Source organism: Strongylocentrotus purpuratus, unplaced genomic scaffold (assembly GCF_000002235.5).
Source record: "Strongylocentrotus purpuratus isolate Spur 01 unplaced genomic scaffold, Spur_5.0 spur5_scaffold_10, whole genome shotgun sequence".
Classification (NCBI taxonomy): domain Eukaryota; kingdom Metazoa; phylum Echinodermata; class Echinoidea; order Camarodonta; family Strongylocentrotidae; genus Strongylocentrotus; species Strongylocentrotus purpuratus.
This window is the reverse complement of record NW_022145595.1, coordinates 7,065,085-7,089,529: the sequence shown is the minus strand read 5'-3', so window position 1 is coordinate 7,089,529 and position 24,445 is coordinate 7,065,085. Positions and strand designations below refer to the sequence as shown.

At 34.8% G+C, this 24,445-nt stretch overlaps 1 protein-coding gene across 1 annotated transcript; it reads left to right on the top strand.

Annotated features, from left to right (window-relative positions):
- The first annotated feature begins 253 nt into the window (after nucleotides 1-253).
- On the top strand, nucleotides 254-22,470 carry LOC115921638 (uncharacterized oxidoreductase YjmC-like). Its single transcript, XM_030979332.1, has 11 exons — nucleotides 254-327; nucleotides 1,540-1,666; nucleotides 1,993-2,147; nucleotides 2,661-2,849; nucleotides 3,940-4,055; nucleotides 6,095-6,193; nucleotides 7,189-7,254; nucleotides 18,799-18,987; nucleotides 20,066-20,161; nucleotides 20,900-21,010; nucleotides 22,313-22,470. Exons 2-11 carry the CDS (start codon nucleotides 1,656-1,658, stop codon nucleotides 22,367-22,369), a joined length of 1,089 nt encoding a protein of 362 aa, XP_030835192.1. The 5' UTR covers nucleotides 254-327; nucleotides 1,540-1,655; the 3' UTR covers nucleotides 22,370-22,470.
- The last annotated feature ends 1,975 nt before the right edge of the window (nucleotides 22,471-24,445 follow it).

Genomic DNA, 24,445 nt, shown 5'->3' with positions numbered 1-24,445 from the left:
AAATTGATTGATTGCTTGATTCATGTAATGCAAATTTGAAACAGGGCCAATATACAAGACAAAGATAAAATTGCAAAGGATAACACATGCAACACATACGGTTCTTAAATATAACATACCGCCTCCTATAACGCCCCTTATGAACATAGGTCTATAAGTAATGATTAAATAAATAAATAAATAAAAAGTCTAAAGTACGTGCGCATGTTCGGCTATTAACCGAGGTCAGTCATGCAGTAAGTACCCTGGGCTAGACTCGAGGGATGTGTGTATTTATATACTTCACAGAGCATGCTAAGATCAGGAGTAACGTGGGTCCGTGAGTTCGTGAGTAGCATTTAAATTTAACCTTAAATATAGTCTAAGATTTGAAGTTTCTTTGCCAGAATATATATATAGTTTTTGTAAGGCCAGATTCGCAGTTTTCAATTACGTAATAAGGACACACGACAGTCAAGTGCATGTGGGCTTCACACGTACCTCATCGCCATTTATTGCTTGTCTATCCGGAGTGAGTATATCTAGTTGTACTCCTGACCATGTATCACCGTGTCAATACACATTACCAGTCTGTTTATTTGTCATTTTACTCCACGTATTTAGGTCCTACTTTTGTCAATACACACAAGTACAATGGACGTATCCGTCATGAAAGGTCAATGATTTGTGGTCGTAGTGTGCTTGCATGTAAATTATGGACACACTAACAAACGGAGGAGCTATGAGGCGGGAGAGAGACTGATCGAGAAAGAGAGAGAGAGAGAGAGTGAGAGAGAGAGAAAGAGAGAGAGAGAGAGTGAGAGAGAGAGAGAGAGAGAGAGTGAGAAAGAGGGGGAGGATCGAGTTAACAGTCACATGCATATTTGCGTATTTGGATTGGGTATTGATGCGTATTTATGGCAAGCCGTTTTAACATTGATTTATTCTTATATCATGATATCAAATCTACTATTGCTTTACAACAGAAAATTATTTCTTGATATCAAGAAATAAGAATAATTATATACCTCACTTAAGTAATCCAGCAATCTGATTGGTCGAAATTGCATTCATAAACTTTAACTGTTCCCGAAAATTCCCGGTAACCATGGTTAAAAAACAGTTCAAAATCCCAATAACCATGGTTATTGGGAAAATAGGTCAGTCTCCATGGTTACCCCATAGGTTTACATGTTAAAAAATGGTCTGAGCGATCGAGGCTACCGTACGTGTGCGAAGAATTGGTCGGTAATTTCAATACAATTGAATCTCGATCGATCTTACCGACAATTTTATCTTGCATTGTTGATATGAAGACGAAAATAAACTTCCAAAAACAAAAAAACAACATCTGCCGATAGATCTTGATCTAAGTTCGTGCCAATATGCATTGCAAAAGTAAAAGAAGGGCCCGTTTAATGGAACGTTTCTTTCACAATGCAATCGCATGACCAGAACTCAACTTTATCTTTAAAATTGTTTCCCAAAATAAGTGAACTTTAAACAATAATGTAAATAGGTTTGTTCTATTTCGCAATTGTTTCATTTTGCAAAAAATAGGGTATGTAGCAGATCGTCGCAGAGTGTGCAATTTGCAGAGCTCGAGCCCATAGGAAGCGCATTTTTTTTGACGGAAGGAGATCTCTTCAAGTCAACCTTCTACTTCCTGTGCATGCATGGATTCAACGTGAGTTCTAGCTAAATTTACTTACCTAATAGGCTAATTGTCAAGAGAAAATTTCATTGAAAAATAGTTCATGATCTGACACATACATGTATGGGTATATATATATATACTAATGAGTAGAATACTTGATGCACCTGTACGCGCTCGGATAAAATAAGGCCTTCACCGTTGAAATGGGTTCTGTAGACAAAGTTTTGAGTTACTCTTTATATTCTTTGTACTCCTTTTTTTAATGTGATAAGTTCATTTTAATCCCAATGTGTATTTTCATTTATATTAATCTGTATTTCTTGAAAGAAGTATTTTCAACTCGTTTCGCTTTTCAGAGAGGGCATGCTTGTAAAGGTGGCAGAGGCCCACTCATTTATTGAAAGATGTATGGTTGCCAGGGGAACAAACCCCACCCACGCTTCTCTGCTGGCTGAGCTATTGGTATCAGCTGACAGTAGAGGGCACTTTAGTCATGGGCTGAATCGTATCGGTAAGAAGGAGGAGTAATTCATACAATATCCTTAAAATGTCACTTTGGTAACAATTCTCTTGAAAATATTTTATCTAAATGCCCATGATGACTTTTTCCCCTGTTGATGATTACGATTCCCTTTCTGCGGCTCTTTGTTAAAAACCAAGACATATGTGACTGCGTCCCCTATATGCCTCCGTCCCAAACTCACATCTCCCTGTGCCAGAGGCCTTTACAGGTAGTACTATAATAATAATAATGATATTTCATATTTATATAGCGCACATATCCACCATGCATGATGCTCAAGGCGCTTTAACTATTACCCCGGCTCTGCTAGGCAGCCGATTTCGGCGCTCACAGCATTCAAGGAATTCTTTCCTACCGCTACCCATTAAACACCTGGGTGGAGAGTGGCAAATATAGATTAATATCTTGCCAAAGGACATTAGTGTCGTGGAGGGACTTGAACCACGGACCCTGTGATACACAGTCCAACGTTATTCTCTTATTCCTGTCATCAATCCGTAGATGTATACCTTGAGAACGTTGAACATGGCGTGACCGCAGGAGACGGTGAACCTGTCATCATGAAAGAGATGGCAGGAACTGCCTGGGTGGATGGGAGGAACCTCCTTGGTCCTGTCGTGGGGCAGTTCTGTACGGACTTGGTCATCGAGAAGGCGAAACAGGCTGGTATAGGATGGGTTGTAGCAAAAGGTAAGGGCGAGATTTGAAATGGATGCAAAGAAATGACCTGGTAAAGACACCAGAAAACTCAACTTAGTTAAAGACTCGCTCAGATTAAAAAAAACTTGGTTAAGTCAAAATGAGTGAGACAATAAACTTGACAAGCCTCGTTCATTATCTTATTTTGACTTAACGTGCATGCAGTGCACCTTTACTAATACTCTTGTTAGCATGTATTATTTGTAATATATATATATCTTTGAGTGAGTATAGGCCTACATAATGATACGTATATCTGCGTAGTGATGCGTTGTGTTGTTGTTTTCATTTCTTTATTTCAAAGAAAAGTATAGCAATACACAACTTTGCACGAGTACAATCACTTATCATTTTCATGAACCTATTCAGGTTTTAAAAAATAATTATGTATTTTTTTTAGCGGATGTTTCTGCATTTATTGACAAACCAAATACAAAATATTCAAAAAATAATAACAATACGTTACAGGTCCTTTAAACCATTATAGTATAGCAGTGTTATTATTAGAAATCATTGCACCATAATATATTCTGATTTCAGTTGGTATTAATTTGCTTATGTGACAGGTTCTAACCATTACGGTATTTAGTTGGTGGTATTCATTTGCTTAAGTTACAGGTTGTAAACGTGACGGTATTCAGTTGGTGGTGTTGGTTTGTTTTACGTTATAGGTTCTAACCATTATGAAATAGCAGTGCTATTATAAATCATTACACTAGAATTTATTCTGATTTTAGTTGGTGGTATTAATTTGCTTATGTAACAGGTTCCAACCATTACGGTATTTAGTTGGTGGTATTCATTTGCTTAAGTTACAGGTTGTAAACGTGACGGTATTCAGTTGGTGGTGTTGGTTTGTTTTACGTTATAGGTTCTAACCATTATGGAATAGCAGTGCTATTATAAATCATTACACTAGAATTTATTCTGATTTTAGTTGGTGGTATTAATTTGCTTATGTTACAGGTTCTAAACGTTACAGTATTTAGTTGGTGTAGTGGTATTAATTTGCTTAGTAAGTTGCAGGTTGTAAACGTTACGGTATTCAGTTGTTGGTGGTATTGATTTGTTTACGTTACAGGTTCTAACCATTACGGAATAGCAGGTTGGTACTCCATGAGGATTAAAGATGCGGGTATGATCGGACTAAGCTTCACCAACACATCTCCGTGTGTCTATCCTACCAGATCTAAACAAGTAGGTTCCTGCACATTTCACAGTCTTGTGCTTTTCTTGTCTGGGTTTCCTTTGAATGATAATAGTTGTCAAACAAATTTGATGGTATGTAACTTTGTAGTCTGATTAATTTGTCAATTACTATAAGCATTTTTGCTTAAATTATGAAACAATATGTCGGTTATGTATATTTTGTTGTCTGTATTGTATCTGGACGTGAAATGTGAAAACAATAAACTCAAACTCAAACTCAACCAAACTCAAACTCAAGCTGTCAATTCAGCTCACTGACTCATTTTCATTTCAAGTCATTGCATCTTTATTTCACAAACCATCATTGAAAAACATATTACATATATAAATATAACACATATATCGAGTGATACAGAAAGTACAAAGTTGATAAAACAATAAAGTAATACGTACAAATATTGGTAAAATAAAAATTGGGTATGAATGAAATTGTGTTGTATGGTGGTGTGACCAAAGTTCGCGCGTGACCTATAAAGTACGCTATCTCAAAAAATCAGTAAGATTACGAAAAAAAAAATTGTTGTTGTTGTTGGTGTTTTAAGATTTTTATATTCTTATCATGTAAATCTTTTGTAAATATCATGATTCTTGGTGATTTGTTTAATACAAACATAAATTTTAAAAAATCAAAAAAAAAAATCTGATATCACCATTGGAAAGAGGAATATAAAATTATCCGGAAGTGAAATTTTCTTTGGAATTGGGTACGAAATTGTGAAAATATTGACAAAAGATCGGCAAATTTTGCAATATTTTGCGTCCGTTCCGAAAAATGATCAACTTACCGATAAGGGTCTGAAAATCTTCAATTTGAAAGCAGATTTCCTCAAATTGTAAGTAAAAAGTGGTACTAAATGATTGTATGATATCTTGCCTTGCAAATTATGATATTACCTTATTTTTGATGGATCACACTTTTTGATAAATCAACTTATACCCCCGTGCGTGAAGTTAGGTCTCGTTGTTTTTATGACTTTTTTAGATGCAGCGCGCACGAACGATCGGACATCGAATTTTTAGATCGCGATATCTCCGAAATCCTTCGACGATAAATTTTCTAGTTGAACCGATCTGTAGTAAAAAACTTTGCCGTCCATTTGGTAATAATTGAAATAATAAATTTGTGTAGAATATGAGAAATCATAGATCGAATATCACATTTTGTAATATGTTCTAAAATGTCCGCGAACTTTGGTCACCCCTTCATACAATAAAAATGGTTTGCAAGGCATACCTAAAAGGGCCTAGAGGCCTGTAGGCAAGGTAGCCCATGGAAAAATAGACTATGGTAAATACAAAAGAAGAACACAATCAGGATTGGATCATTAACATAAAGAAAAAAGGAGAAGAAGAAGAGAAGCGAAGACAATGGAGATATATAAGAAAAGACGGTGTCTTCAAGATAATAAGCAGAAAATAATTACAAAACAATTATGTGCCAAACAAATGATCTCTTTTGCCACTATTGTATTTCTCATTTGACAGTTTAATTCATTACGAAAGGATTTTAGATTATTCTAATGTTTCAAGGGTAAAACTAATTTATAAATGCGTTTAAAGGGTTGTCATGGAGCTAATTAAAACCGAAAATAGGTAATTTGCAAAGCAGATGTGTGGAGAGCAGCAATGTAATAAAATCCTTTGAGGATATACAGTTAAAAACTCAGTCATTTATTTGACTTTTTGTGTTTTCTTGTAACTCAATAATGAAAGATGGACTGGTTAAATTAAATTTCTCGTGGAATAAATAGCTTCGATATGTCACAGTTTGAAATCACATAAATGGGGACAAATAAATAGTTCACATACTTTAAAAGTTACCAAACTTGATACGCATGATAAGTCTTTGTACATGTCAAGATATTTTGTATTTATTCATTTATTGTTTATAAAAAACGCAGAGAACACTTATTACATTTAGGACACATCCCATTAGATCGTCCGACTGATCCTGTGTTGAATTCTTTTAGATGTATAGGTCAAGCAAATAGATTATTTTCACATGTTGAAACCCCTTCTCTATCCAGATCATCACTGGCACAAATCCCATTGCTTGCAGCGCACCTGCTAATAACGGGGATAGTTTTGACTTAGATATGGCTACGACTACAGTGGCATATGGTAAGGTAGGTATCAGACGTCACTTCCATTTACCTTCTTTCCTCACTTTATCTCTCCCCTCTCAACCTCTCTACTCGTTCCCATTCTTCCTGTTTTTATATCCCTCCTGCTTTTCACATTTCAAACCTCCTTTCTCTGTCCACTAGCTATCCTTTTCTCTTCTGAAATTGATCTTAGATAGTACATCTGTAGAAGTACAATGGAATTCCTTTATCATGTTAAACATTTCGTATAAACATTTAACTACTAATTTATTCCTTCTCCTTGTAATTTTTATTTTATGGGTATATAACTCAAGAAGGAAAGACGAACTTGTTGAATTAGATCCTTTGTTGAATACTTTTTTAAAGATGTATAGGCCAAGCAAATTGACGAAGTCTCTGTCTCAGGTGTCCTGGTGTCCACACACCAGATCCCTTTTTACTTCTTATCCCATCCCTCTATACATTAAGCCTTCTTCTTCATTATGTTATTTGATCTGTGATCTATCGTGGACGAGTGGATACGTCGCCGGACTGTTGATCACAAGGTTCGCGGTTCAAATCCCGTCGCGGCACTAATGTCATTTTGCAAGCCATTGATCTACATTATTTTGCCACACTCCACCGAGGTGAAGTAAATTGTGACCGGTAGGAAGGAATTCCTTGAATGCGAGCACCGAAATCGGTAGCCTAGCAGAGCCGGCAATGCCGGGGTAATATTTTAGCGCCTTTGAGCACCTTGCAGGGTGGATATGTGCGCCATATAAATATCCAATATTATTATTATTAAAGTCTGACACCATCCAAATTCTCGGTCTTCGTCTTCTCCGTCTTCCCTTCCAAGATGTCACTGAACATTTATCCCCCATAAGATGTCTCCTATCCAGTTTTTATTCCATCTTTAGATCGCTTTTCTCAAGTCCTTATGTTCTGTCTCAGTAAATTCCATGTTATCACAATTAACCCTAAAACAGAAAATCATGTTCAATTTGTACCAATTAAATTATTTCAATGCACAGGTTGAAATATGTCATCTCAAAGGACAAACTTTACCCAGTGGATGGGGCAGTAATTCAGATGGAAAGGTATCTATATAAATGTATATATGTATTATGATAATAGTTGTCAGTGCTGTTGTTGTATAGTTATGAAGACAAAGTTGTAGGACATAGGCAGGGAATCATAAGCCAAAAGATTAGAGACGGCTGAAGAGTAATAAGTTGGAAATCATTAAAAAAGATAGATTTGAAATTTGGAATCAATTCCATTTGATTGAAGTTGTCTGCCCTAAAATAAAGTTACTTTACCTCGTTTGTGATTCAAATGAATAAATTAACCATTATTGTTCGTTGACTATTTATGTAGCGTATTTACAATGCCACAGGTCAGTGTATCTGCCTTTTAAATACCACTTTAAATTGGTTTTACTTTTTAAGCATCAAATCAAGAATAATGTTAACACTACTTTTATAACAGTTATATTTTCCCCTCGTGATCATATTCACCTTCAGCGGTATTCAGCGCTAAACATTTAGAGAAAAATATATCTCCTTGAGAAAATCAGTCCAAAGAAATTTCAAGAATGTTGTATTACACACCCTTCCCGTCAACATCTGGGGCCCGTTCCTGGGGCCCTTTTCATAAAACTTTGTATCAATAACAAATGCTAAATTTCTATGACAAATTTGCTCTCAGCCAATCAGATGCCATCATTTCAGTAGCTTACAACAGTAGCTTGTAACTTGTTATTGATATCATGTTTTATGAAACAGGGTCCTGGGGCCCATTTCATAAAACTTTTTATCTATACAAAATTCTAAATTTCTATGACAAATTTGCTCTCAGCCAATCAGATGCCATGATTTCAGTAGCTTATAACAGTAGCTTGTAACTTGTTATTGATATCAAGTTTGCTCTCAGCCAATCAGATGCCATGATTTCAGTAGCTTATAACTTTTGTTTTGTAATATTCTTTATTGTATTCACTCAATAAATAATATTAATTCATACAAATTGTAATATATAACATATTGAAACCAATTACAGAGTACAAAATACAGTAATCTCAATTATATTGAATGAATTAATATTGTTATAACCCCCCCCCCCCCTCTATATTTTGTTCTGTGTTACTAGTATCCCTATTACATATTATAATTTATAACATATTGGAACAAAGTACAGACTACAATCAACTTAGTTATATCGAATGAATAAAGTTTGTTAAATCCCCTACCCCCGTTAAAAACAAAACCAACAACAACAAACACAAAACAAACAAAAAAACAAAAAAAAGAAAACAAAAACAAAAACAAAAAACAAAACAAAAAAAACAAAAAACAAAAAACGATACAAGAAGACGTGGGCAGTCTATGGCAGTCGAGACCGGTCAATCACACACAGCTGTGAACCGGGCAGGCCCCCCCCCCTTTCCTCATCCCTTGCATTTTCTTGCATATTATCCATGTTTACCTTGAGATGTTCCCATTTTTTATAGTGGAGCGTCAACGTATTTCGTTCAGTAGCACTCTTTCTTTCTTCCCGTTTACTTTTGAATATTTTCTCTCTTATTTCTTCAATACTTGGAGGCTTCTTTTTTTCCCTACTAATAAATATCAAATATTTAATTAATAAAACCACGTGATTAATCATTTGCCTATCTTCGGTTATTTCGTCTAATCCAATGTGAACTTCCTTCCAGCTCATATCTTTAAGGATTGGAATATCCAAACTATCACTACATTGATCCCATAATTTTCTCACCATTTCGCATTCAAAAAATATGTGCCTATATGTTTCCTCTTCTTTTCCACAAAATGAGCATTTATCACTTAATATGAATTGAAACCTGTATAAATAACGATTGACATAAACAATTTTATAAAGCAATTTGAATTGAAATTCTCTTAGTTTATTATCTAAAGTACTAATTCTTGGTCGGACAAAAACCTTTTCAATTTCTTTAACCGACAGATTGTATGATGAATGTAAATTCTGAAAACTGACAGGGACGTCTTGCATTTTTTGTATGCATGCCCTGTACAGATTTTTCGAACAAACCGATTCAAATTGGAATGTTTTTTTTGTAAACATAAATTCTATTTTTAGATCATGAAATGAAATTTGCCTCTTTGTTAATTCGATTTTCCATTCCTTTGGTATATTACCATAGATTTCTTTAAGCATTGATATTTCCTCTTCCTCTAGTCCCATACATCTGAAATAAGTTTCCGACTTTAATGTTCCTTTTCCATCTATAATATGGTACAATCTATAAGTATTTTTTAAGAAAAGATTTTCATTGAAGTATGTTTTTCCACTATTGTGTATATACCTATTATTTAAAAAAATTTCATTCCCTTTGTGAGTTGTATCTTTTTTAATAAAATCATTCATATCTAACCAAATGTTTATTAAATCCCGATAGTATTTTGGTAATTGTATATCGATCTTGTTAGGTAAATAGTTACAGTAAAAAATAAGATTTCCTCCGAAAGGTCTCATTAAAAATTTGAAATACTTTTTCCATTTAACTCTCTGGTTTCCTGTTACAAGTCTTTTAATCCACATCACTTTTTGTACTTTCACAAAAAGTTGAAAGTTGAGCATTTTTAATCCTCCTTGCTTGTAATCAAAATACATCGTACTTTTTTTAATTTTGTCTTTACCTCGCCATAGAAAATTAAAACAGATCTCATCAATTTCTTTTATAACCCATTCAGGCACTGGAGTCAAAGAGCTTACATAGATTAGTTTTGAATATGCGTATGTTTTCAGTAAATGAATTTTTCCTATCAAAGTAAGATCTCTTTGTTTCCACCAATTTAACAATTTCTTTATTTTGCTTAATATTTCTTTGTAATTCATCTCTTCCGCCACATTGGGATCTAATGTAAAATATATACCGAGTATTTTTAAAATGTGTGCCTCCTTTCCAAAAGGATACACAGTCGCAGAGCCAACAGAAGATCCTAAGGGTAAAATGAATGTTTTATTTCCATTAATCTTTAGTCCTGATATTTTCCTAAAATTTTCCATGATTACCTCTATTCTATTAATCGAGTTTATGTCTCGTACAAAAATTGACATGTCATCTGCATATAAGATCATCTTTATTTCTGTTTCTCCAAAACAAATACCTTTTACCAACTTATCATTTCTAATGCAGTGAGTTAAGCATTCTATGCATAAAATAAATAAATATGGAGATAACGGATCTCCTTGTCTTACACCCCTTTGAACTTTAAAATATCCGGTTGATTTACCCCCATTAAAAACACAACTTTGAGCATTGGTAAGTAAAATTGTAACCCATTCACAAAACATTGGCCCAAACCCGAAAGAAATGAGCACTTTCTGAAGAAAACTATGTGAAATCGAGTCGAAAGCTTTTTCATAATCTATTGCCAATAGGTACCCTGGTTTGTTAAAACAAGAAGTATGAAAAATCATATCATTGATTAATCTGATTGCATCACCGATGTTTCTATCTTTTAAATAACCTACTTGATCGACCGACACAATTTCATTCAAAACTTTTTTTATTCTTTTAGAAAGTATTTTGGTAATAATCTTATAGTCTACGTTGAGTAAGGAGATAGGTCTATAATTACTAATGAAATTGGGGTCTTTACCATCCTTATGTATAAGCGTTATGATTGCTTGTTTTTGAGAAGGCGACAATTCCTTGAATTTCATGGTATCGTTAAATGCCTTAAGAACTAAGTCACCAACTACATGCCAGAATGTAATATAAAATTCTACATTTAATCCGTCATTTCCTGGGGATTTATTTAACTGCATTTCTTTTAAGATTTCAATACACTCTCCCTGGTTAATTTTTCCTTCACATAGCTTCCTCTGATTTTCTGTTAATTTGGGTAAGGTTTTGGGGAAAAAATTAATATTTTCGCATAATCCTTCTTCTGATTTAGCATACAGTTTAGAATAAAATCTTCTAATTTCTTGTATGATATCTTTTTCATCATCAGTTATATTTCCATCTACTTGTAATTCTTTAATAGCACTTTTTTTCTCTTTGAAATCTATTAGTTGCTTAAAATATGCCGTTTCTCTTTCTCCACTTTCAAACCATTGGGCTCGAGATCTGATTTTTACCCCTTCACTTATATAACCGTAAAGATTTTTCAATTCCCTTCTTTTCTTTTCCAAATCGTTAATCAAATAATTGTCATTCACCTTCGCTGGTATTTGTAATTCTTCCTCTAACTTTGAAATTTCTTTTTCCAAACCAACAATCTTATCCTTTCTTTCTTTGGCTTTTTTCTTACAGTATTTTCTTGTAAAACTTCGTATCTCCATTTTAACATAATCCCATAATATTCTATTATCTATTATCTCTTTGGATAGATTGAGTTTCAACCGTGTTATTTCTTCTTTCATACTTTTCACATAATCTGCATCGTTACATAAACTGTTATTAAATTTCCAATATCCTGCTTTTATTACAGGATTAGTAGAAGAATGTAGTTTAATAATCAGTTCTACTGCTGAGTGGTCCGGTGAAATTGAAGTTAATATTTTGCAGCTAAATACCATATATTCTATGCTCTCCGAAATAACCCAGTAGTCCAATCTACTATGCATTTTAGGATTCTGTTGGTGATATGTAAATTGTTTCTTTAAATTATTTTTGACACGCCATATGTCTGTGGCATTATAGTCAATTAAAAACTTTTCAAATTCATAGCTAAGCTTAGACTGTTTTTTATTAACATTATGTCCACTGTAATCTAAATGTACATCTCTAACCATATTAAAATCCCCTCCAATAATGAGAGGTTTATTTTTGAATTCATCTTTTTCCAAAATATTTCTAACTTTGCCCAGAAACTCCAATTGTTCCAACTCTTTGCTCCCAACAGGGAAGTAAACATTTCCGAATATTACCTCCTTATTCTGCAGAAAACCAACTGCAAAAATGTATCTGCCATTTTCATCGATAACTGTGTGTCGTATCTTAATATTTACTCCACTATCAAATAGTATCATAACCCCTTTACCATGATTAGTACCGTGGCTGTATATACATTCGCCTTCCCACATCGAATTCCAAGTATTAACTATATCTTGTGTGCTAAAGGTTTCCTGTAAAAAAATAATATTCCCACCTTTTTCTTTGCACCATTTGAAAATGCTTCTTCTTTTATTTTTCTCCCGAATACCTTTTACATTTAAGGATATCAAATTGCAGACGGAAATTTTAGTGTTACTCATCATGTGCGTGTTGAGTATATAATATAGGTGGATGAGAGATGGAAAGGTTGTTGCCCACATTCAAGCCATATAAAACTAACCAGATCAAAGGCTGCCACAAACTGTCCCCATTGAAAAAAAAAGAAGAATACATTAAACATTTACGTAACATATAACACACACAATAAAACCTATGTAGAAAAGACATGTCTACAAATAAAGTTGCACCTATTTCTCCTCCGCTTACAACCACCGCCTCACCCCCCCCCCCCAGCTTCTATCCTTTCTACTACCTTCTTTATACAATCATTCCAATACCGGCTACATGCATGCGCTTCATTAAACCTAAACATCTTTGTATGCAGTAACCACTTCTGTAAATGAATGTCAATGAGCATCTATGTGTTTGACCAGCACAATGAACTCTTTCCTTTTTCTCTATATGAAGAAACCAAAACAATCATTAAAACATCTAGTATGGAGTAACCAATTTTATAAATGAATGTCAATGCATGCGTGCACTTCATTAAATCTAAACATCTTAGACTAAACTATCCTATTCCATCCCGGGCATTCTTTAATCGTCTAAAGAATCATTAGACCTTGGCATTCTTTAATCGTCTAAAGAATCATTAGACCTTGGTATGAAGTAACCACACCTATGAATGTATGTCACTATGCCTACTAGTACTTCGACCATCACAATGAACTTTTTTTTCTTCTTCTTTTAAATGAATATATTTAAATGGCAATATTTCTTCAAACTACTCAAGATTCCTATGAATCAAAAGACCAAACTGTACTATTCAATCCAGGGCATTCTTTTTTTTTTTCGTTTAAACATAAGACATGCTCTTAATATAAAAGAACTCAAGATGTCTATGGGTCAAAATACCAACCAATACTAATCAATCCCGGGCATTCTTTAATCGTCTAACCCTAAGACACGCCCTTAGTATAAAAGACCTTTATTCAACCAAAACAATCATTAGACACCTTGAATGAAGTAACCAAAAATACTGAATATCACTAGGCATGCTATAGTATTCAATTATTACAATCAACTCTTTTTTTCTTTCTTTTTTTTTCCCCACTTAAATGGAGGAACCCCTGGCATATTTCTTCAAACTACACAAGATTCCTAGAGTTAAAATACCAAAACTTTACTATTCAATTCAATCCCGGGCATTCTTTAATTGTCTAAACATAATACATGCTCTTAATATAAAAGACATCAAGATTTCTATGGGTCAAGAGACCTAACTATTCTATTGAATCCCGGGTATTCTTTCATCGTCTAAGACACACCCTTAATATAAAAGATCTTTACAGACCAAAACAATCATTAGGCCTTTCTATGAAGTAAACAAATCTATGAATTTACATGTATGTCACTATTTATGCTAGTACTTCGACCATCACAATGAAACCTTTCTTTTCTTTCTTTTATTTTCCTTCATTTAAATGGAAAAACCCTTGCAATAAATCTTCAAACCTGACTACTCAAGATTCCCGGGCATTCTTACATGCTCTTAATATAAAAGATCTCAAGATTCCTGTGGGTCAAAATACCAACCAATACTAATCAATCCCAGGCATTCTTTAATCGTATAAACATAAAACTCTCTCTTAATACAGAATACCTTCCTTAAACCAAAACCATCATTAGACATCTTGGATGACGTAACCAATTCTACAAATGGATGACAGTGTGCATAATGGTATTTTTTTCTTTTAAATGAATATATTTAAATGGAAATATTTCTTCAAACTACTCAAGATTCCTATGAATCAAAAGACCAAACTGTACTATTCAATCCAGGGCATTCTTTTTTTTCTTTCGTTTAAACATAAGACATGCTCTTAATATAAAAGAACTCAAGATTTCTATGGGTCAAAATACCAAACAATACTAATCAATCCCGGGCATTCTTTAATCGTCTAACCCTAAGACACGCCCTTAGTATAAAAGACCTTTATTCAACCGAAACAAGCATTAGACACCTTGAATGAAGTAACCAAAAATACTGAATATCACTAGGCATGCTATAGTATTCAATTATTACAATGAACTCTTTTTTTTTCTCTCTTTTTTTTTTCTTTTTCCCCCACTTAAATGGAGGAACCCCTGGCATATTTCTTCAAACTACACAAGATTCCTAGAGTTAAAATACCAAAACTTTACTATTCAATTCAATCCCGGGCATTCTTTAATTGTCTAAACATAATACATGCTCTTAATATAAAAGACATCAAGATTTCTATGGGTCAAGAGACCTAACTATTCTATTGAATCCCGGGTATTCTTTCATCGTCTAAGACACACCCTTAATATAAAAGATCTTTACAGACCAAAACAATCATTAGGCCTTTGTATGAAGTAACCAAATCTATGAATTTACATGTATGTCACTATTTATGCTAGTACTTCGACCATCACAATAAAACCTTTCTTTTCTTTCTATTATTTTCCTTCATTTAAATGGAAAAACCCTTGGCAATAAATCTTCAAACCTGACTACTCAAGATTCCCGGGCATTCTTTAATTGTCTATACATGCTCTTAATATAAAAGATCTCAAGATTCCTGTGGGTCAAAATACCAACCAATACTAATCAATCCCAGGCATTCTTTAATCGTATAAACATACAACTCTCTCTTAATACAGAAGACCTTCCTTAAACCAAAAAAAATCATTAGACATCTTGGATGACGTAACCAAATCTATAAATGGATGACAGTGTGCATAATGGTATTAACCAAAACATCCATTAGAAACCTTGTATGGCTTAACCTTTTCAGCAAAATGATAAATATAAAAGATCATGCTTGTATTCGAACCTCCTATTCTCGCCCCCCCCCCCTCCATCAGAGTAAAATAGCCCTTGGCAATATTTTTGTCATATTACCCAATGTTTCAAATAAGTCAGATACCATCGAAATGAACTGTGGTTTACTTCTTGCTTATCCTAAACAAAGCATAACATTGACACATCTCTTGCATTCATTAATAAACCGCTTTTTCCCCTCTATATTCTAGGTATCCAAGAATATAATTATATTTGAAACATCTCATTGAAGTCTTTCTTTTTATGTTTCCTAACTACCAAATATCCGTTAGAAAACTTGTATGGCATGACCTTTTCTGCAAAATAATAAAAACCAAGGTTCATACTTTTTTTTCGAACCTCATTTTTTTGTCTTCTTTTCTTTTCATCAGAATGAATTAGCCCTTGGCAATATTATCTTCAAATTACTCAATGTTTCAAATGAGTCGGATACCACCGAAAAGAACATTGGTCTTTTCTTACTTAACCATTACAAAGCATAACATTAACGCATCTCTTGCATTCATCAATGAACCATTTCTGCTCTACATACTAGTTAGCCCAAATATAATTATTTTAAACATCTTATTAAAATCTTTCCTTTTCTTAAAAGTTCTCTTCTTCACAACCTTTTCTGCAAAATAATGAATATCAAATTTCATGCTTGTATTCGAACCTAGGTATCCAAAAATATAATTATATTTGAAACATCTCATTGAAGTCTTTCTTTTTATGTTTCCTAACTACTAAATATCCGTTAGAAAACTTGTATGGCATGACCTTTTCTGCAAAATAATAAAGACCAAGGTTCAAACTTTTATTCGAACCTCATTTTTTTTTTTTTTTTTTTGTCTTCTTTTCTTTTCAACAGAATGAATTAGCCCTTGGCAATATTATCTTCAATTTACTCAATGTTTCAAATGAGTCGGATACCACCGAAAAGAACATTGGTCTTTTCTTACTTAACCATTACAAAGCATAACATTAACGCATCTCTTGCATTCATCAATGAACCATTTCTGCTCTACATACTAGTTAGCCCAAATATAATTATTTTGAACATCTCATTAAAATCTTTCCTTTTCTTAAAAGTTCTCTTCTTCACTACCTTTTCTGCAAAATAATGAATATCAAATTTCATGCTTGTATTCGAACCTAGGTATCCAAAAATGTAATTATATTTGAAACATCTCATTGAAGTCTTTCTTTTTATGTTTCCTAACTACCAAATATCTATTAGAAAACTTGTATGGCATGACCTTTTCTGCAAAATAATAAAGACCAAGGTTCATACTTTTATTCGAACCTCACTTTTTTTTTTCTTTTCTTTTCATCAGAATGAATTAGCCCTTGGCAATATTATCTTCAAATTACTCAATGTTTCAAATGAGTCGGATACCATCGAAAAGAATTTTGGTCTTTTCTTACTTATCCATTACAAAGCATAACATTAACGCATCTCTTGCATTCATCAATGAACCATTTCTGCTTTATACTAGTTAACCAAAATATAATTATTTTGAACATCTCATTAAAGTCTTTCCTTTTCTTAACAGTTCTCTTCTTCCTAACCTTTTCTGCAAAATAATGAATATCAAAGTTCATGCTTGTGTTCGAACCTAGGTATCCAAAATTAAATTATATTTGAAACATCTCATTGAAGTCTTTCTTTTTATGTTTCCTAACTAATCTGCTCGACATACTAGTTAGCCTAAATATGATTATTTTTTTGAACATCTCATTAAAGTCTTTCCTTCCAAACATCCATTAGAAATCTTGTATGGCATAACCTTTTTTTTTTTTTTTGCAAAATAATAAAAACCAAAGTTCATCCTTGTATTCGAACCTCACCTTTTCTTTCTTTCTTTTCTTTTCATCAGAATGAATTAGCCCTTGGCAATATTATCTTCAAATTACTCAATGTTTCAAATGAGTCGGATACCATCGAAAAGATTTTTGGTCTTTTCTTACTTATCCATTACAAAGCATAACATTAACGCATCTCTTGCATTTATCAATAAACCATTTCTGCTCTACATACTATAGCCAAAATATAATTATTTTCGAACATCTCATTAAAGTCTTTCTTTTTCTTAAAAGTTTTCTTCTTCATAAATACCGAATGAGATATTTTGATATTATTGTTGTTCTTTTTTTTTCTTCAAACGCATTGTTAAGTTCAGCTGCTTGCTTCTTCTTCTTCTCTTTTTCGTTTCCGTTTCAGATCATATTGGCTGCTCAAATATTTAATAATAGATTTCATTCATCTTGATGGCTGTTTTCCTTCTGTTTCCTTCTCCATCCTCATTTCAGCTCACATTGGTTTTTGAAATAATCAATATGGAATTTTTACTTATCTTAAACGGTTATTCTCCCTCTGTTTCTTGTCTCCATGCTCCTTCCTGTCACCACTGACGTTGGTCGCTGCAATGATGTTTCCCTTGGTCGTTACACCCTTGTGTCCATCACCTCTATTGGCGCCTCCGCTCCTCTGATAGGATTTCCCGTCTCATTCGTTTCCCTCTGTTCCTCTCGGTTTCGTAGAACATTTCCTTCAGCCTGCTCGGTCAGTTTCGTTTCCTCGTTTTCCTTGTTGTCCCGGACATTGATCGCTGCCGTATGCCCCACCTTGACTTGAACTCCCATAGCGCTCTTCTCCAATTTGTTTATAAGGCTCTTCTGTTCCCCGATTGGAACTAGGACATGGTCTACGAAAAGCTTCGTTGGCTCCGCACGACCAAAAAACGCTAGTTTCCCTGCGCTCCGGGCTGCTTTTAGGGTAGGTACCTGCACCCTCCTTAGCTCCCTCACATGCTTAGGTAGGTCATCCGTCAAATAAATGTTGGAGCCTTTGAGAAGTTTGGCGTTTTTCTGCACCAAGAGTTTGTCCGCATATCGAGTAAATCGCGCTTTAATAGGGCGGGGTCCCCCACCCGCTGCAGCCACCCTGTGTACTCTCTGGTACTCAATTCGTTGTATAACATCGTCCTCCATTTTTAGTTTATCTTTGTACAATTTACTCAGCTCGCTGGAGAGATTTTCGTCCTTCACTTCTTTCAATCCCAAGATGACTAAATTCTCTCTAGCAACATACGTAGCTAATCTGTCGACTTCCTCTCGAAGTTCCTCTTCTTTTCGTTTAAAGTTTGTTTCCATGTCAGCCATTTTTACTTTTAGCTGGTCTGTTTCGTGGCTTTGAAACTCCAGCATAGCTCTAATGTCATTAAGGTCATTGTCCAACTCTTTAATTTTAGTAAATAACGAGCTTTCAAAGTTCTTGAATCGACTCTCGAATTTTTCCATTTGGGCATCTAAAAGTCTTCGTATCACTGGTATTAGAGCGCTTGTATCGGTTGGGCTGGGCGGAGTCTCACCGCGTGGCCTCTTGGCTGCTTTGGTTACTTTCGACATAACGCGGAAGATACGCGGAAGATACGGAAGGGGGAGAGGCGGTGAAAAGAGCGTGCTTACTCGACGATGGTCATTGGTGCGATAACAGTAGCTTGTAACTTGTTATCGATATCAAGTTTTACGAAACAGGGTCCTGTATCCAGCTGATCAAGGGCCAATAAATTTTTCACACAGGAGACGAGTGATCCAAAAGAAGTACTTAACGACGGGGGTCTACAACCCCTTGGTGGAGGGGAGACTACAGGTGGATACAAGGGAACCGGTCTGGCCCTGATGGTGGAGGTGATAACTGGTATACTGGGCGGGGCACACTTTGGTACCAACATCAGAAAATGGAGCGGCGGTGAAAGAGAAGCTGACTTGGTGAGTGTATCGGTACTCAAGATGGTAGTCAGTTTCCATCTGTAGAAGATCATACTTCACTGACACCAGACTTGACGAAAATACCATCCATGGGTGTACAAGTCTCGCACACAGGAAATCCATGGTCCCACCGGGAATAATCCTTAGTCTCTTTGAGAGTATGTGGGTGACAGAAATGTATAAGAAATGACTTATAATTATGGTGATCGTTGGAAAATGCAGAGCTTTTAATTACATAAGGCCTGTTGGTCATGGAACTGGTGCTAATTCTGGTGATTGACACCACCTGATATTGGGTAAACACCTGAATCAAAAGTTGATTCGTTTTTCAAACCACATTTGTATGTAAATTGTACATAATTCATCCATTTGACTGCGAAGTGCAATCATAATAAAACCTTTTCAATCAATCAATCAAAATGTTGTTGAATTTCCTACTGGATAAAGTGATGGCAGGCCATCCATAAGGCCTAAAATAAAAAAACTTGTTGTATTGCCCTTTGCGACCGACCCAACAATCTGAAAATCTACGGTCGGCATTTTAATTTTTAATTCTTTTTAAACCGTTTTTTTAGAAATTTTTGTATTAATGAATAAAAAATATGTATTTTGTTTGACTTAGGATATAAATGCATAAAATCAAATTATTCCAAACAATCTTCACATTGCTAGCAAGTTTAACAGGTAGTTGAAAAACAGCTTCGTCAGCAGGAAAGCACAGAGTGTTGTCTTAACACAACATTGCAAACCATGGATTATTATGAGGTGAAAAAAATATGAATGGAATGATTACTCTGAAACACATGTTTTAAAGCATTAAAAACTGAGAAATATCAGCCAAAAGAGGGCTGGAAAAAAAAACAACATTAAAAATTGAAAAATATCGGCCCAAAGAGGGCGAGAAAAAAAAAAGTAAAAAAAAAAAAAACTTTTCCGACCGACCGACCCATGTTTTGGCACGTAAAAGGGCAATACAACAAGTTTTTATTTTAGGCTTAACAGTAGCCCCCCCCCCCACCTCCAAGTATGTTGTCAGCAAGGTTACCATAACTGTTTTTCCTCTTTCTTTTATGGCCAGGGTCAGTGTTTTGTTGCAATAAACCCAGAAGCTTTCGCCCCTGGATTTTCAGAAAGGATGACGTCATTAATAGCCATGTGCAGAAATGCCGAACCGGTGAGTATTGAAAAGTCAATCTGCCGCTTCAAACACTATGATGAGAATGCTTTTCTGAAGATGCAAATATTTAGTTTACCGATTTCATGCCTGAATTCAGGATATAGAGTTCATTTTAAATCAAATTTCGAGGATATGGCTTTTAACTCTTTAATTCCCCCCCCCCCCCCACACACACACATTGCGCCGCAACCGCTTTTAATCTTAAATTGTCGTACTTTGCATTGCTTTTTTTCTTTTTTTAAGTCATACGCACATTTTGATACCATTTTCGTTGAAAATAACAATTAATATGCGCATGTTATTAAAAAGTGTTATACAAATTGCATATATGCATGAGGCAGAAATGTGAATACAAGGTTTAGATGTATTTCTCCATAAGTGGGAGATATGAATTGATATCCAATTGTTTTGATATGTTTCTTAAAGTAACTTGATGTATCCTAGAACAAAAAAATACATTAGAAATCAAACATTAGATGTAATAAGAAATACAAAACAATAAAATACATAAGAAAATAAAATGATGTTTTTTTTGTGTGTGGATATAAGCAGTGATATGCAGATGGGTAGTGGAGAAATATCAATCTATAGTGATAAAGTAGTTGGCATTATTGTTTTTGGCTTTAGCACAGTGCAAAATTAGTGAATTTTTAGACAGGGGTATTGATTTTGCCTTCAGTTGATCTTTTCGAAAGATTTTGCGATCGCACTTTTTTCCCTCAAATTCCTCCACAGGCAAATGGGGAAACGGAAGTACTAGTTGCAGGAGACCGTGCAAGACAGCATATGGAGAAAGTTGATCGAGAGGGGGGCATCAAGTATCATCGGAATCTAATAACCAAATTGGTGAGTAAAGATCTTGTGGAAGCAGTGGTGGTATATTGGTGGAGGGTTTCGACTCTCATGCGAGAAGTCCTGGGTTCGATATTTGCTTGGTGTTTACATTCTTGGACAAGGTGTTTTTGCCATATTTGCCACTTTCCATCCAGGTGCATGAAATGATACCTGTCCATGGAGTGGTAATGATAATCTCCAGGCTTTCACGAAGTGTAGTGTTTAATACTAATATGACTAAATTGACTACCCAGGGTAAATAAGACCCACAAAAATAGATTAAAAATCAATCAATAGAAAAATAGGCCTTCAGGTTATTGAAGAATCTTTCTTTTTTATTTCTGTCGATAAAAAAGCCGGATACTCACAATACTGTGCTTACATTTTTTTTCTTCTAGCGGAATATTCATCAAACTAAAGTTTTATCTTACTTAAATGCAAAATTGATCTACTTATACCTCAGTCAAACCGTCAGAGCGTCTCCACCGTGAACCAACTCCATGCCATTTGCAGTAATGTAATTAGTGCTTCTGTCTTGAGTTGGTGTGGTGTCGGCACATTTGATGTGGAGGTGTCGTGTATAGTGGTTTGTTCACTTGAATGTCAACCCTAGGGTTGAGGGTTCGAATCCCAGCCCGGTACTAATGTCCTTTGGCAAAACATCACTTCACATTTGCATATGCATTTGTTATTGGGTATATACACGTAGCAATTGTTAGGTTAATGATAAGTGCAGTTTCCTCAGGAAGACAGGATTGATGTTGATGAGGGTTCCCTGTATAAACAAATGTTTTTTTCTTCTTATTATTACTATCATTATTATTACCATCATTATTATTATCATAATTTTCATTATCATTAGTATTATTATTATCATTGTTATACTTATTCTTATCATTAATATTTGTATTACTATTACTATGATTGACTGGAGACACGGCACTACTATCCTTTGGCAAGATATTTACCTGCATGCACTTGCTACTCTCCACCCAGGTGTTAAATGGGTACCCAGTAGGATGCGAACGTTCATATGGTTGGACGAGCAAGTGTGCGGTTGTAAAATGGCGACTGGCTGGAATGGTCCCCTGGGAGTGGAAAATGTGCATATATTGTGTGCGGGTAAACCTGAATCCGATGACCGGGGTAATAGCGCTCAGGCATATCGATGGATCGATGTATTGAGCGCTACATAAACACGGAATATTATTATTTTTATTACTTTTATTATTATAATTAGGATTATTATCATATTATTTAATTATTCATTATTATTTGTTTAATTCATTTTATAATCATCTTTATTATTTCCAGGATGTTCTTGCAGCCAGATTGGAGGTGGATCCAATAAGACGTGAGACGACACGATGAGAGCACGAGGAACAGAAGTGTTTTATTCACCACCACCACCACCAGTGCCTTAATTCAAAAAGCGACAACAACCCTTTATGAATGTTGTTTTCGATCATCATTTTGTAAATAAAAGGACCCTATCACGAGCATTTCGCTTTTAAGAGTAACCCTACCCCGCAATTTTATATTTCGATATTATTACTGTTAATTTACACGTTTGTTCAAATTGGTTTAAATGGAAAATTAAATTGAATGGAATCTCTGTAAAGATTGTGTTTACCTTATTTCATGAAGAGTTTGGTTTTAAAGTTCTGTAGTGTTTAATTAAGTTTCCTTCAGACTTTATTTTGTTCCACTTTATTATTCATTTATTTATTCATTTATTTATTTCTAATATTTATACAGGGTGGCACATATCACTAATTTGGTGGTCTTTCACAAGGTCCTGTTTGGTAAGAATAAAACAAATAACAGCAGCAAAAACATTATAGATAAATACACAAGCATACAAACAGTTATCATACATATTAATTGGTATCCTCATGATAACCGACATCTGCATGTGCTTCTGTCATTAACTGGTGTGGTCACGTTTCTGTCATTTTGTGGATGTCCTCTATGCATAAATCAAAATATATATTTTGTTTACAATCAGTGAAGAAAGCATGTATAGACAACATGGATGGATTGGCGTTACGATTTCTAGCTCCCCTGAACAACATCAGCTAGCGCCTACCCCAAACTTTGCAAACCTATTACCTGAATATTATTTCTTTTCAACTTTTCTACTTTTCAACTTCCCGCTTGACTTGAGATAGTTCCTTCCCACGAAAACCCCGGTAGGTAGCAAACACCGCCCCACCTCTTAACGCCCAACACCCCCTCAATTTTATATTCTCATTGCAGAACATGAGACTTCAGAGAGATAGGGAGAGAAAGAGAGAGAGAGATGAGAGAGAGAAAGAGATGAGGGAGAGAGAGAGAGAGAGAAAGAGATGAGGGAGAGAGAGAGAGAGAGAGAGAGAAAGAGATGAGGAAGAGAGAGAGAGAGAGAGAAAGAGAGAGAGAGAGAGGATAATGATGATGATGATGATGAGAGAGAGAGATAGAGATAGGGCAACACGTTGAGAGATTCAAAATTATTGTATTTTTTAAATTTAAAAGTTGCAAGTTGCATATTATTTCAACAATGCAGCATTAAAGAAAAAATATTATTGTTGCAAATCTGGAGAACAATGCGTAATCAGCCCCCAAAGTATATCCTCTCCTGGAAACAAATCTGATCAATTACATCAGGAAGCTGTCAAAACTCACCATAATGATAATAATAATAGCTAGTTATTATAAAGCGCTTTTCAGGACAAGGCCCTCTCAAAGCGCTTAACAGATTATATATAATTACACCGGTCATCGGATTCAGGCTCACCCGGACCGCAATGTATGCACATTCTCCACTCCCTGAGGAGCATTCCAGCCAGGCGTCATTTTTACAAGCGCACACTTGCTAATCTAAGCACATTAAGCTACCGGGTACCCCATTTAACACCTCGGTGGAGAGTGGCAAATGTCCTTGACAAAGGACATTAGTGCCGCGGTGAACCGAGGACCTTGTAATCCACAGTCCGGTGACTTATCCACTCGTCCACGACACCTCCAACCATTATATTCATGTAAAAGGAGTTTTATCAGATCTTCAATAAATAACTCCTTTATATAGACAGCATTTTTATCATTGGAATCTGGAATTATTCTCTGTAAAATTGAGTCTCGTAATAATTTGTTAATTAACAGCTTGTTCTTTGTAATTGTCTATTGTTTTACTGCGCATGATAGGAGATAGATGTGCCATGTGGTGAAAATGTATGTAATATACTTCAGGAATAAACAAACTAACAAACAAAAGTGGTTTTGATAGTAGTTTAAACTTTAGTTTCTTTAACTATTCAATATCCTTGTTATAAAGGTGTAATATATTGCATGTATTATATAAAAACCACTATTAAACAAATTTGCGTCCTTGAGCGAATATATCGTAAGACTCTGACCATTGCTTTCTCTTTTATTCTCTTCCTCCCCCTTATATATCTCTCTCTC